Source organism: Mesocricetus auratus, unplaced genomic scaffold, assembly GCF_017639785.1.
Source record: "Mesocricetus auratus isolate SY011 unplaced genomic scaffold, BCM_Maur_2.0 Super-Scaffold_100015, whole genome shotgun sequence".
Lineage (NCBI taxonomy): Eukaryota > Metazoa > Chordata > Mammalia > Rodentia > Cricetidae > Mesocricetus > Mesocricetus auratus.
In genome coordinates, this window is record NW_024429198.1 from 5,621,120 (window position 1) to 5,635,681 (window position 14,562).

Sequence of the window (14,562 nt, forward strand, 5' to 3'; positions counted from 1 at the left end):
TTACTTGGCAGAACAATCTGTCTGAGATCTCTGTAGGTGCTCATCAGCTAAGAAAGACCCTTAAAAAGTAATATCAATGCTATTTAAAAACTTAAGATAGGCCATGCTTTGCTGGTATTGAAGCACATGTATTATCATAGAAATATACATATTTTGCTCATTTAAAATTTTGTTATTTGAGAATTTCATAAATGAATATGTGCTCTAGTCAAGCTCACCCTTCCATTCCTTCCCCTTAAGTGCCCCCCCATTTCTCCCATCACATTTCCCACCCAACACTTTATGTTCACTTTTTTAAACCTATTGAATTCACTTAGTGTTGACAGCTTGTTCATACCTTAGGGCTACGTACTGTAACATGGCCAGCTTTCTGGAATCAAATCCCAAGGAACCTGGTTGTCTCATCCCCTGTAGCCATCAATTGCCAATAAAGCTTCAGCAAGTCATGGGTTTTGGAAAGTCCTTCTATTGTCCATGATGGGATTGGGCTGAGTTGGTCTTGTGACATTCTTGATGTCAGTAAGTGTTTTTTCCAGAGTCAATATGTGCAAACATAGTTATGTGCATATGTATAGTTTTACATCAATATAGCTGTAAATATTATATTTGAATAAAGTTTTCCTTTTTGTGTGTTTGCCTTTGTCCTCTCTACTTGATCCTTCAATTTTAGTGTGTCTATTCTATAGATTTATTTATTTGTGTGTGCGCATGTGTGTGTGTATATATATATATATGTGTGTGTGTGTGTGTGTGTTTGTATGTGTGTGTGTGTGTGTGTATCCAAGGAGGACAGAGGGTGACATTAAATTTCCTGGACCTGGAGTTCCAGGTAATTGTGAGCTGCCTGATGTGGATGCTGGGAACCAAACTCTAGTTTGTGTAAGGGCAGATTCTTACCTACTGAACCATCACTCCAGACCTCTTCCATATTTCTATATATGAACAAAGAATAGTATAAAGATTCTATATACATATATAAAACATGTAGGTAGTGTTATTTCTCTCATCTTGGTAAAGTAAGATCAAAGCCTGATTTTAGTGTGTGTTCAACAATATTCTGTGGAAATTTTTCTAAGTAAGTTATATTACTTCTACAGCCTTTTTCTCTTTTATTAAAACAGTGTACTGCTTTATGTTACAAATATGTTGCAACTTATTCAATTATTTTCTGTAAGTGAGCTTTTACTTCCTACTTATTTAATCGATTTCTTAAGATACACTTTTTGAGAAAGAATTCGCTGTATAGCACAGGCTAGCACCAAACTTGCAATCTTCTGGCATCTGCTTCTTGAGTGCTTGGATTAAATGTTTGTGCCATGACACACAACTTGCTATGTATCTGTACCAAAAGAACATGTTTTTTTTATAAATATAATTATTTCAAGTCAAAAACTCAGAAAACACACAGTGAAGCATTTATTAAATAAACAATGAAAAGAACATGTTTTAAATATATAAAACTATCAATATTTATATCTATGTTTTAAAATCTTCCCCAACATGGAAACACTGGATGCAATTTCTGAGTAGATTTCAAGTACTTAGCATTAATACATTTTATTTTGTACTTTTCCATAGCTTGTGTTGAATCCTACTCACTTCATCATGGATACCAGTAAACAAAATGTTCTAGATAGCCTTCCAAGTGTAGCTTATGGGTAGCCAAGCAGACAAAGACTGACTTCTTTGGGATTGAAACCTGTTTTTAATATGATGCCCAGTGACTCAGGTGGTCTTGAGTAGCTAAACTTCCTGTTTTCAACCCCTTGCCAACAGTAAAACTGGAGGTCTAGTCATTGACTGCCCACAGCAGTACGGGTTGGCTCTTTGGTGGGAAACATGAGAGCTGGCAGACAAGCCTAGGGTAAAGACCTTTTAACCATACATTAGTGTGAAATGGAATCTTCCCATGGGTGCATTATCTACTTCATGAAGAACTCTTTACAGTTACTTTTTACCCTCTAGGTTCCCTGGAAAGGTAGTACTCTCACACACTACTATCAATGCTATTATACTACTGCATACTGTTTTAAGAGGTGGGGTGCTAAGGGAAACATTTCTAACCCACATACTTTAGTTTTTGAGGATATGAAAATGTAGTGATGTCAATGAGGGTTTATTTGACAGGGGATACTTGGTAAAGCAGACAGTGAGTCAGCATCATAGGAAAATTTCAGACGTTTTCTACATAGTCTCATGGTTTGAATTATGAACTCTCTTCCCCACCCTGAACAGTGATGGGTTTTCTAGAAAAGTAAAAGCTACTAGGTTTACTGGGAAGCAGAGAGCTGGCAAACGGGATTGAGACACCCCAACTGTAGAGCCCAATGTTACATTTGTTGAGAAGCTGAGGTTTGAAGACACAGTAAAGACCTCTGCCACTTTAGCTTAGCCATGGAACCTCCTCACCACAATGCTGGTTCTTGGAATCTTCCTATTTTAAGAATCCCTTGACAGAACTGAAAAGGTGACTCAAAAGTTAAGAATCAGCTCCCAACATTAACCTCAGGTCTCAGAGTACTCTGCAACTACAGCTTGTTGTTTAGACTTCTTTGAACCCTGGGATGTCTGTGGGCCTCATGGCTAGCAATGCTGTATTATCATTTCTTCAGGACATTCAAGGAGCAGCAGGTTAGGGATAAAGCCAGTATTAGCATGGTTTTGACCACTTCCTCCTGCTGTCTTGGGAGTAGACAGTGGAATGCAATACACCCCCCCCCCCCCAGTGAGAAGAACTAAGAACCAACAGTCATCATGTCACAGGTAGACTGAGGAGAACTGGTTTCAGTTGCAGGTTCAGTAATATCCCCTGTGAAGCTCAGCTCTATGCCTTTTTTAGTGTGGGAGGCTGGAGGCTGACTTGGGAGACAGGTTGAGCGAGGACAGACAGATGGAAAGGTGGTCTATTCACTAGAATTCCACTGAGCATGCTAAGGAACATTTTCAGGATATGCATTTTATCTTTGCAAGCCTTATTTTACTTTGTAAATAAACGAATGCAACTGTTTGAAAACAAGGCAACTTCTGGGTATGGAGGTGGGGGGGTATCACACCTTTTGGCTATGTTTTCTGGTCTCTAAGAATTTCTGCAAGAGAAAGGGACTTCTTCATTGTGTGGGGTTGCAGCCTGTTTGGAAAGGTTTCTAGATCAACAGTCTGATCACAATTAATATCTACATACTTACTCATTGGCACCTCAATTGCCTTACTCTATCCGTCATCAGAGAGATAGGGGTAACTGCAAGAGAACCTGAGCTGACTTTTCCACTTCAACTTACTCTTGTGGTTAAAACTGATGGCTAGGTAAAAGTACATTGCTGAACATCTTCCTTTTGCTACCAAACTTGCAGGCAATTGCATGATGCATCAAGAGATTGTGAAATCTGTTTATGTGCTTGTTCTCAGAGCCTGTCCTACTTTACCACTTCCAGGGTTCTTCAAGATTCAGCGTCACCCCACGCAGAGGTTCAATGTCCCTCTTCTACTGTTCTGTGTCTAGCATAAGCGGTGGGTGCAGGCAATGAGGAAGCAGGCTGTAAAAGTGCTTTCAGTTTTACCATGGATCTAACTGTTTATCCCTAGACCTCCTGGCAGGGGCAGACTTGTGAGGCATCATCTGGAGAAGATAGAAGCTAATTGTGTTCTTTATTCATATATGCTGTATACTTATACACAACATATCAAGTCTGATATTCCTGGAAAGATACTTTGTTCACTGCACACATGTAAGCAGTTGAGGGGAGAATAGGGGCTGGAGTGAGTAGTCTATCAGCTGAGTTCTACCTCTTCCATGGTGCTGTAGTACACTGAAGAAAGAGATAATCTGTTGTAATTCAACTTCCCAGAGGATGGCTGGGACACAGGGTACTGGAGGAGTTAGCAGTGGCAGGGGTATTGAGATTCTCAATATTAAGACCAGTAAGTTCTCAATTTGCTTAAAATAATGTCCTTTGGAAAGTCTTGGCAGTGGGAAAGTGACAATCCATAGGCCATGTAAAAGTCTTATACACAGTACTTATTTATCTTATAAAAGGTTGGGCCACATGGCATTATAAAACATATCAAGTTAATTGTTAATATTTAAAACTCAAAAGACTTTGCAAAATATTCTCAATTTATTTTCAGGTAATGTTTCAATTAATGTGTGACATAGCCTTTGTCATACCCTGTGACCTCCCAAGCTAGTCCTCAGCATGAGGTTAATTGTTGCTTATCATAGTGCCTGCCCTCCATTTCCATTTAAAAGAACTGAAGAGAAAAGTGAAATTTATCCTGTGCTCCTTGAAAAAAAAGAAAACATTAGAAAAAGATGACTAGGAAATCATTTTAAAAATTATTTGGAAGGCAGTTATAATTACATTTTTCCCTTCTCTTTTTTTCCTCCAAACCCTCCTATACACCCTTCCTGCAAATCCATGGCCTCTTTTATCACTGTTATTGTGTGCATATATGTATATGCGTGTATGTAAATATAACCCGCTCAGTTTATGTAATGCTACTTGTGTGTGTGTCTTCAGGAATGACCACTGGCAGCAGATTGTCAACTGATGTGTTCATTTCTAGGGAAGACCAACTCTCTTGCCCATCTTTCCTCAGTTGCCTACAGTTCTTTTTTTTATCTTTTAAATATTTTTTATCACTTTTTATTTTAATTTTAAATAGCTTGTTTTACATGTCAATCCCAGTTCCCTCTCCCTCCCCTCCTCCCGCACTCCCCATCCCCCCCCACCCTCCCACCCTATTGCCAATTCCCTCCACATAGGGGATATCTAGAGTCTGTCATTTCACTCTGGGTACGGTCCAGGAACTCCCCTAAGAGTCCAGGCTGAGGAAGCATCCCTCTTTGTGCTATGGGCACAGGATGACTGTTTGTATTCCAGGGATAGATACTGATCCACTGCTCAGGGCTCCGCCTACAGTTCTTTATAAAGGGTTGAGACCTCATGGGCTTTTTTTTTACCTGTCCACTTCACTGTGTCCCTTGGTGTCATCCTTGTTCAGTTTACGTTTGGGAGGCCATGTTGGTGGATATAAAAAAAATCACTTAAAAAATATCTGGGATGCTCCATAGTTGAAGAAGGCTACCCAGGAATCTCACATTTGTATTCACAGCCCCAGCTCCAAATAGTCTCCCAGCTCCAAATTACGCAATAGGAGAAACTTGGGGATTTTTGTCTAACTCATTTGACCATCAAATCAAACTTAGATATACAGAAGATATTTGAATTATTATGGCCCTTCTGTTGTGGAGGTTTTCTTGGTAAGTATCATCTTAGAACTCAGCCCTTCTGAGATTAATTGTCTAAAGTATTTATCAGGGCACAGGAATTAAATTCTATGATAGTATGATTCCCGGTTCTGTAGGAAAATATATGAAGTGATTTGTTAAGAAAAGAAGTTTTCTTGATCCACAGTTCCAACTGGGTGGTTAGGAGTTCAAGAGTGGAGGACTAGAACAGGGAAACAGTGGAGATCAGCAGACCATGGAGGCCAAATCCCTTCCTGGATAACAGCCCCAAATTCTTGCTAAATTGTTCATATCTTTCCTCCTTTAATTATATCCCAAGGATAATAAAATACACACCTTGTAGGTGCCTGTAGGCCAAGAATATGTGAGTGAATCTGCATGTCAAAAACAAAACAAAACCACAAAAAACAATTATAGGATAGCTACTTCGCCTACCTCTTTTAGAAAATGTAGCATATTAAAAACATGCTCATCAGCTCGGAGAAATTCACCTGCTTAAAATATAACAGTGGCATAATCTTACAAGTGGTGCCCTGGCATTTTAAAGGAAGTTTCTAAGCCATGCTCCTGGCAGAATGGATCAAACTCCTAAAGGCAGAAACTCACAAGTGAAATGTATAAGGGGTTCCTGCAGTACCAGGAAGCTAAGCAATGCCTTCCAGTCTATGGAGGAGACATGGCCACAGAGACTTTCATTTGCAGGGACTTGCTATGAAATGGGCTCAGACAGTGAAAGTGGAGGGGAGAAGAGTAAGTTCTCCGCCCCCAGAGCACTTGGTGAAGTCTGCTGTACACAAGAAGGATGTTGTGGTTTCTGCCTGGTTTGTGGGGGCACAGCAAGGTGAGGCTGTTTCAGAGATGGTGAACAGCGGAGCTGTCTCCCTGTGGTTAGTCTGAAGTTAGCAAAGATACAGCAAGTGTTTGAGCTCAAGTGCTCCAGGCACGTCTTTGAGCCCCCTAGTCCGCTTTGGGGCTTTGAACTGCAGCCGCAAGTCTGGGCAGGCATCTCTTTCGAGATTTGTTTTGAAGCAAGCTTGAAAACAAAATTTACTTTGTACTTATGCTAAGAATCTGAGAGCAAATCTGCTTGTCGACTTGTTTACCTCTGTCTCGACAGGATGCTCAGAGATGCCTCTGTGCCTTAAGGCTCTGTCCTGGAATTGCCACGGAAACTATGGGAAATGGAAGGAACTGTGTCTGTAGGCAACATGATTTTTTATTAGGCCAAATCTAGTGAAGTCTGAAAGGAGGTGGAATAAATTACAAGTGGTGCCAAGGAAGAGTCATAGTGGCTTTGTTTAGAGAGGAGACAAGCAGAAGAGGGGAGAGAGGGAGAGGGAGAGAGAGAGGGAGAGAGGGAGAGAGAGAGAGAGAGAGGGAGAGAGGGAGAGAGAGAGAGAGGGAGAGAGGGAGAGAGAGAGGGAAAGAGGGAGGGAGAGAGAGAGAGAGAGAGAGAGAGAGAGAGAGAGAGAGAGAGAGAGAGAGAGAGAGAGAGAGAGATGGCTGCTTCATAGCTGGCCTGTTTAGGATAACACCAGGCTCAAGATCCTAGAAAGAGGTGGTTTGATAGATTGTATAGAATATGGGTCTCACTAGCTTTCAAGAATCTTGCTTTCTAGTAAATACACCCTAATTTGGTTTCTCTACAGGCTTAGTATAAACAGAGCATAAGGTTAGGGGGATATGTCCTAGTAGAATCACATAATTCTGGAAAATGGCAACTAAGTTACCTATCTCCTCTCTGGGAAGTAAGTTTCCAATTTCTAGGATTGTGTTGATCAGAAAGGTCTTTTGTACATTAAGTGATTTCATGTGTATTATGTGCCAAAGCCAGATGCTATACTGGGGAAGCTACTTAGGTACTGAGAGTGAGAAAAAATATGACTCAGAAAGAAATCAGAGTCTGAATAATATTCCAGGAGGTTTGGAAGTTAAATTGGAGGGTAAGGCAAAGACATTTAAACAAAGATGTGACACTTGGAGGCAATTCTAGGAAAACAGTGCTGTATGAACTCAGAGGCTGGACTTGGGGAGAAAACTGGATCTGTGGGAAGAAGGTCAAAAGAACAAGAGGGACAACTCATGGCTATTTCCTGGGTCTAGAAGGAAGTGCTTTGAACCTTTAAGACAGGAAGATTTGGGTATGAAGAAGGCAGAGTTAGCACTGAAGTTTTGAGTATGGGAGATTGGGGAGAATCGTGGATGTTGCCATTAATGTGGGACAATAAGTCAGGAGAACTTTAGAGACTACTGGGACCATAGTCATCCAGGCAAGTGCTTCACCTAACACCCACCTGCAGCCACGTTACCGCCACTATACTCTCCCCATAGAGAGCATCAGACCTAGGAAGAGAAACAACTTAATGGCTATTTTAGTTCTAAAGAAAGGGTTGTTCAAATACTGGTCAAGGAGTTCTTGAGGAAGAATGGCGTTGAGGTAATGGCTCCTAGAGATGGAATTTTAGAAGAAGCAAGGTAATGGTGAAGTGCTGGGTTTCTGCCCTCCCACACATCACTGACACCTGGTGCCCCACCCAATCAGAGGGTGTCTATACTTTGGGCAAGAGGAAGTTCATGTTCAACTTCATCATACTGTACCACTCACCACTATCAGGGAGGTTGGCTTATCTTTAGGGAAAAGCTACTTCATCTGAGCTGCTTTGTGAGTGGTTTACCCTTTATCTCTTGTAGGCACTTGGTAGTCATAGCATGACCTGCATATCCACATTCTCATCTAATCTTACCACAGCTCGATTAATGTTTATACTGTGTCTTAATCTGCAGTTTCTCTTTTCAAAGCTAAGGACTTTTGGGTATCTTTACAAATACACTGTGGTTATTTATGTATAAATAATATGTAAGTGTAATGATATATAGTTATAATATAATGTCTATGTTTAAGCATATATAACATAAAACATGGAAGTTTAACATAGTATATATACTAAGTAGATACATGTGACATATATATATACATATATATTACAACCTACAATTATTTACAATATATTCTATTTATCTGTGTACATAGCTTAGAAATAAATAAAACTATGGCCATGGACTGTTTATACAATTGCAGTTGAGATCTTGCCACAGTAGAACACAGAAAAATTAGGTTATCCCTTATCCTATCTGTCACATTTGAAGGGGGCAGCCCCCCTCCATTTTAGCAGCCATGACAGGCTAACATGTGCTTGTCTGACCTTGCCGCTCCTATCCTGGTCACTAGCAGGTCAGATGCCCTCCTTGTGGCAAGGAACCAATCAGAAGTTAGCTGGCCGGGCTGTGCTTTATGGCTCTGGGTGTGCTTTACAGACAAGTACACAACAGTGATGTGCAGAGCATAGCAACCACCCTGGGAGGACCTATGGGCCATAACAACCAGCTGACCAATCAATACTGGGAAGGTGTCCAAGCCTGGAAGTGCACCAATCCTGAGACTGTTGCGGACCCCTAGACACTCCCCTCACGCTGCCCTATAAGAGTTCTTTCTCGTGGTTTCTCGGGGTCTTTTTTCCAGTCATCTGCTGCAATAGACGGATGAAAGGCTAGAGCTAATGGGATTATCTTATTAAACAACTACAATAAAAGACTCTTTGCTTTTGCATTGAAATGGGCCTCTTGGTGATCTGGGGGTTCAGAATTTGGGTACAACAACGTTGTCACTAATATTCTGAGGATATTGGTTTCCTGAAAGGTCACATAACAGAGCATGTTGGGTTCAACTTAGATTTGAATGAAAACCACTTTTATTTTTAAACACTTCTAAGTCATCCTTCATTCTGTGCTTGTGCAGTTGGTGTTTTATACACAAGCATAGGAAACAACATAAGTGGATGGCTTTGGGGTTGAGAAATTGGCTTCTAGTGTACAGAACTTATAGTTTCTGTAACCTCAGGCAGGTTACATAATCCATATAGCACTCCTCTACATCATTTGCCACAAGCATTTTTTAGAATACCTGCATCACAAATTGGTGAGAACTACATTATGAGACAAAGAGCTCTTAGAGACAAAGAACTCTTAGTACGTTCCTGGCTCATACCTAAATAACAGTAGTATTAGCTAATATTGGCTATTGTTGTGTGTTATTAATATTTCTATCTTGTTAGATATAACTCACTTTTCAGCAAGCCACTGAGTCTTTTTCTGTTACTAAACATCATTTAGTTCAAATCTCTTCTAACATAGTGGCAACAATAATTATAATGTACATGGACCTGATGACTTTCTGAATGTCTACATTGATGAGCTAGATCATAATGGTAAATAAGACATATATGGGCTGTTAGTATTCAGGCATCTGTACTGTCCCTCCTTTAGAGTTCTGATAGGATACACCCTCAGCTGCAGCCACTAAGAGTACCACCTGTGCATATTCATTACATTCCCCTTTAAAAGGGCCTTGTTTACCTCCCCCAACCTGTCTGTCTGTCTCTGTCTCTCTCTTGTGCATTGTAGAGTGGAATGGGCAGATCCCTGGGGTTCACTGTAGATCCCTGGTTCAGTCAGTATCTATCCTGACAAGTTCCAGGCCAGTGAGAGACCCTGTCTAGATGAACAAGGTAGAAGCTCCTGAGAAATGAAACCTAAAGTTGTCTTCTCCACATACATGCTCTTACACTTGAATACACACAAATACAAGGGAATATTAGAAAATGTTTTTAAAATAAACCTAAAAAACTAAGATATAATTAAAATATTCCTCAAAAGACACAAAAATACGAAAAGAAAAACTTAATGATATCATAGCTACTAAATCAATTCACAACTAAAACTTTTTCAATGAAGATAACACTAGGTCAGGAGACTTTACTAGAAGTTACAGCAATTATATATAGATGAATATATAGTTCTAAAAAGTGTTTTCACAAAGGAGAAGCTATAGATCAACCTATGTCATAAGCTATAATTAGTCTGATGTGAGAACTAAACATTTTAGGAAAATGAAACTGCAGACCAACATTTGTCTTAAATGTAAAATTTTATAATCCTCAATAAAATGTTAGTGACTCAAATCTAATGCCATACAAAATGTAACACATTTCTAGAATATAAATCTGCTTTGTCACTCAGAAATTAACACAAATATAGTTCCCCATATCCAGATTCTAAAGAAATATTATATAATAGTTTTGATGCACAAAAATGGTCATAATTCATAATTGAGTATCTTTATAATAAAACTTATTGTCCTGAAGTAGGAGAAATGAGGTCATACCATACTTTAAAAGAAATCTCAAAGTAAAAGGAGAAAGGATAAAGGAGGAAATACCGTAGGGATAAGAAGAATAGAATGAAGAGAATAATTTTCCCAATATACTTGAGTCTTAAACATGTTTGTGTGTTGAGGAGATGTAACCAAAAGATGAAGACAAAAAATAAACAGAACCGTCTAAAAGACAATAAAATCAGAAAATAGTAATGAACAGGGGTTTTTTGAAGTTGAGATGGGAGTAAGATCTATAGGACAAGAACAAGCAAAATTCAAAGGGTTAATTGCTCTGAGATCAATGACTTAGGAAACGAGATAATGAGAAGATGTTGTTAGAGAAGGCACTGTTAGAGGTAACAGGAAAGGTGAGAAGCTCATGGTTGGTAGTGCTCACACAGCTCCAGGAGCTCCTTCTAGGAGGGAAGTGATGGAGTGTGGAGAAAAGAGCTCCAGTGCCTTTAACATGATTCAGAAACTGGGTTTGAATCACAGCTCTGCCAGGGCTGATTCAGTATAAGACATTTAACTTGTATACAATTCAGTATCCTTATCTGTAAAAGAGGGAAAATGACACTTGACCGTACATAGCATCACAAAAGTGAATTGTGAAAATGATGCATCATGGGACCTAGTACACACTCCACAGCACAAAGCAGATGTCTGGGTCCTTCCATTCTCCTTCTCTTTGCTTTTGTCTTCTGATTGAAAAAAAAAAGATGGTGCTAACATTTAGGAAATAATTTCCAAAGTTAATCAGAACATGTGGGTAATGCATTAAGAACATCACTGAAGGAATGTAAACAAGAGTAGAGCAGCAGGAAGAATAGACGAAAATGAGGTCATATGGGTCTTACTGTGATTGCCAAGGGCTACAATGAAATAAAGGTGAAAAACATGGGCGGTACTGAGGAGAGTGATGACCTTGAAATGAGTTTGATGGGAATGATGGGAAGAATTTAGCCATAGGGAGAGATGGCAAAGTATCCAATAAGGCCACTGTTGTGTTAAAGTAAAGGATCTCACAACAACTATTAGAAACAGTTGGAGAAGAAAAGAAACACCTCCTTTTAACCAATGATCTGGAAAATATAATGACCTCCTTAGCAGGTTTGCCTCAACAGCTGTTACAAGGTGTGACTGTATTAGAGAGGAAGAGATGACTCCTTGAAATAAGTTGTCTCACAGCCAGATGTGAAGAACTGTAAGTTTGAGCAATACCTGTAATTTCATGGAAAGGGAAGACACATCTGGAGATTTGACTGTGAATAGATGACTTATTCATGTGATCCTCCCAAACACATGGAATAAGAGAAGGACCCATCACAAGATCCTCAGAGAGAGCCAGGGAGGGTGTCATAGAAGCCTAGCCACTCAGGAACATCAAACAGTTTTCTGACACTTTGTTGAAATGACTATCACTGAATATAATTTGTGGTTAATCATGTGAATAGATAATTCAGTTGTCTATGAAGAAAATTTTGTGTTTTATTAGAAATAAGTACAAATAGTTAAAAAGTGTGACTGGTCTAGCAGCTCAATGAAGAACCCTTCTTCTCGGCTACTAGGATGAATGTTCAAGTTTGACATTGTGTAAAGCAAGAACTGTAAGATGGAAGAAAAGCCCTGCTCTGGTGTGGAGTTTTGGAAGGATTTTCAATATATTCCCTTAATGTAATACTTCCCATAGGGAGTCTTGGTGGATTATGAGTGCATTTACTTTGAGCATATTATTTGTGGTCATTTCTATTTCCAGAGTTACTTACAAGTTCATCTTTATGTCTTTGAGACTTTTCTCTCTTTTTTAAGGTTTATGATTCAAAGTTCTCTGATTTGAGAAAGTTTCATTTTCAACTGAGAAGTAATCACACCTACACCTATAATAATAATGCACACAGCAAACACAATGATCAGTTTGATTATGAATATTTATTTTACTTTATAAAAAACATAGCCTTCATTTCTTTTCCTCTGTAAGTCTTGAGGGTGACCTTTCTCCATCACTACCTTGTGCATGTTCACTCCTTTGAAGAATCATTTTAATATCCTAAGAGAGAAAAATCAAAGAGAAGTTAAGAATTGATGACTGATGGACATTTTGAATGTGGCAGTGATTAAACAGTTAGTTGCTTTTCATTTTCTATTTTCTTTTGTTTCCTTTGAGAAAAATGTTCCCCCTTTACTGTGAATTCTGTTCTGAAACCGCATAGTTATATCCCTGGAATGATATCTAAGAGTTTTAGAAATTCTCCTTTCTAATCCTGTAATGGAGTTGTCATGTTAACTAACATTTATAGAAGCAATTACTCAACTCTGTCCTATTGTGTGTAAATCAAAAGATTATTTTCCTATAAATGAATAAGACAGTATTCATACTCTATTAAAGAAAAGTTATAATGCCAAAGTATCACATATACATAGAAATTTAAATATAGAAAATTTGAACAGCAGATTTTTCTTCTGGGACTTCCCACTTCATTTTTTCCTTCCTATCAGAGGTAGTGATGTTCTAGCAAGGACTGATGGTGTCAGATGCTGGGAACAGTTGTTTTGCAAACAAACTTTGATTTTTAACACTGAAACAGTTGTTCCTATTTCCCACTGGAGATGTGCTTCATTTGGGAGATTTCCACATTTGTCATGTGCTCACTATAAGAAATGGTTTGGGTTAAGTTGTTCCTGGGGAAAAATAATTTATCCAGGTATATTTGTCAATGTATTTGTCACAGGAAATTGCTCCACACCAATGTAGTTATGATGTTCTAACTAATTTTCTAACATTTACCCAAATCATTTTTCTTAATCATTTAAGAGTATTTTGAACATGCTTTATTTATACAAGGTCTAGGGGAGCAAATCTGTAAAATCTAGTACCAAGATCTGGAATTTCCACTGACCCTTCCTGGGACTTCAGTTAGCCCCTTGTCTCTTTTCCAGGAAAAATTTTGTTTCTAGTCAAAGAGACGAAAGGCAAGCCATCTGCCTGACCATCTACCTACACTTCACATGTTTCCTTTCAATTGCAAGATTGCTTTGGCACTGATACTTCTATTTCCCATATCGGCACTGGTATTTACATTTATCTGCCAGGAGCTGAGCTCAGTCCTTTGTGTATGTCAACTCATGTCATCCACACAAAAGCCCCATGAGGAAGGTATGAACTATCTAAGTGTTACAGTTGTGGAGTACAGGACACTGAGCTCATATGTCCTACCCCACTATTTTCATGATTCTATAATTCATTCTCATAAGCACAGAGCCAGTCCACCTTAAAACACAGAGGCAGTCTACCTTAAAACAGGAGTAAAAGTAAGGTGTGTAATTCAATACAATCCATTTTTAAAAAATACATATGCTTTCAAATGCTGTGGCTTGTAAACACAGACCTTGTAAACACAGATCCGTTAAGCAACAGTCTCTATCTTCCCACTGTTTATAATAGCAAACAACTTTTTAACCTTGAAAAACCACACTCTAAGTTTGCTCTACTTATCTTGAACGATCTTCAAATAACATCACTGTGGTTAAGGTTCATTTAAAAATGTGATCTATTTACTTGTACATGGATATCTGGAGCAAAAGCTAACAGTACAGGCATGAAAGCACCCCAAGTCTGTAGTGGTTGTTTTTGCTTTTCTCCCTTTCCTTCCTTACTACCTTCCTCACTTTCTCCCTCTCTCCCTTCCTGCCTCTCTGTCTCCCTCCCTCCTTCACTTCCTAACTTCCTTCCTTCTTTTTCGGTTAGCAAAAACAGGAATGGGATGCCTTAATGGAAAGAGACCTCCCTTTAATCTCAAATACCTGTTTTAGGCTTTCCAGGTCATTGGCACAACTCTAGCTGATAAAGTCTTATGAGTGAGAATCACATAGTTTCTCATCCTGTCTTTTGATTACTGGGGTCAGCCACATGGAGGAGATGTGAAAGGGAAGGAAAACAAGAGTTTAAGACTCTGACTTATAACGAAGCATTCTGCCACTCAGTTAACTCACTAACAGCTTACTAGCTAACAGAGAAATGAGCTAGCTTTCTACTATGTGAAATGATACTGGCACTAGGAGTCTATTCTTTTTTTTTTTTTTTTTTTTGGTTTTTACGAGACAG

General features: G+C 39.0%; 1 protein-coding gene across 2 annotated transcripts in view; it reads right to left on the reverse strand.

Moving 5' to 3' along the window:
• Window positions 1–12,370: 12,370 nt before the first annotated feature.
• Window positions 12,371–14,562, reverse strand: part of Spef2 (sperm flagellar 2) — a 169,549-nt gene continuing 167,357 nt past the window's right edge. For both annotated transcript variants that reach the window (XM_040757663.1, XM_013119022.3), the window contains one exon: window positions 12,371–12,507. In XM_040757663.1, coding sequence (XP_040613597.1) covers window positions 12,418–12,507 — 90 coding nt within the window. In that variant the 3' untranslated portion in view covers window positions 12,371–12,417. The remainder of the gene's footprint in view (window positions 12,508–14,562) is intronic.